The following is a 410-nucleotide window of genomic DNA, read 5'->3' on the forward strand; positions in this document are numbered from 1 at the left end:
AGGGCCCCGACGGACCGCCCCCGCCGCCCGGGTTGCCCAGGGAGGCTCCGCCGGGCGCCGCGGCCGACGAGTTGGACGAGGACGAGGAGGAGGAGGAGGAGGACGAGGAGGAGGCCGAGCTGGAGACGGCGGGCGGCGTGAACTGGCCGCTGCTCTCCGAGCCGGAGCTCTCCCGCGCCGGGGACGCCTTCTTCTTGGCCGGCCGGCTCTTGGCGCCGCTGCCGCTCTGCTGCTGCTGCCGGCACTTGGCCCGACGGTTCTTGAACCAGACCTGCAGGAGGGACCGGGGGGGAGGGAGGGAGGAAGGAAGGAAGCAGCCGGCCGTCAGTCCCCGAGGAGGAGGAGGAGGAAGAGGACCACCGCCCGCCCCAAGCCCCCCGGCCCCCGGGCAGCCGCAGCCCCCCCTCCAG

At 75.4% G+C, this 410-nt stretch overlaps 1 protein-coding gene across 1 annotated transcript in view; it reads right to left on the reverse strand.

Moving 5' to 3' along the window:
* The window catches only part of LOC107107343 (homeobox protein OTX1-like), a gene marked incomplete at its 3' end in the record, with an annotated part of 28469 nt that overhangs the window by 7966 nt on the left and 20093 nt on the right, over positions 1-410 (reverse strand). The window contains exon 3 of the mRNA XM_015407631.1: positions 16-271. Within this exon, the coding sequence (XP_015263117.1) occupies positions 16-271 (256 nt within the window). The remainder of the gene's footprint in view (positions 1-15; positions 272-410) is intronic.

The sequence above is a fragment of the Gekko japonicus genome, unplaced genomic scaffold (genome assembly GCF_001447785.1).
Source record: "Gekko japonicus isolate JY-2015 unplaced genomic scaffold, Gekko_japonicus_V1.1 scaffold1417, whole genome shotgun sequence".
Classification (NCBI taxonomy): domain Eukaryota; kingdom Metazoa; phylum Chordata; class Lepidosauria; order Squamata; family Gekkonidae; genus Gekko; species Gekko japonicus.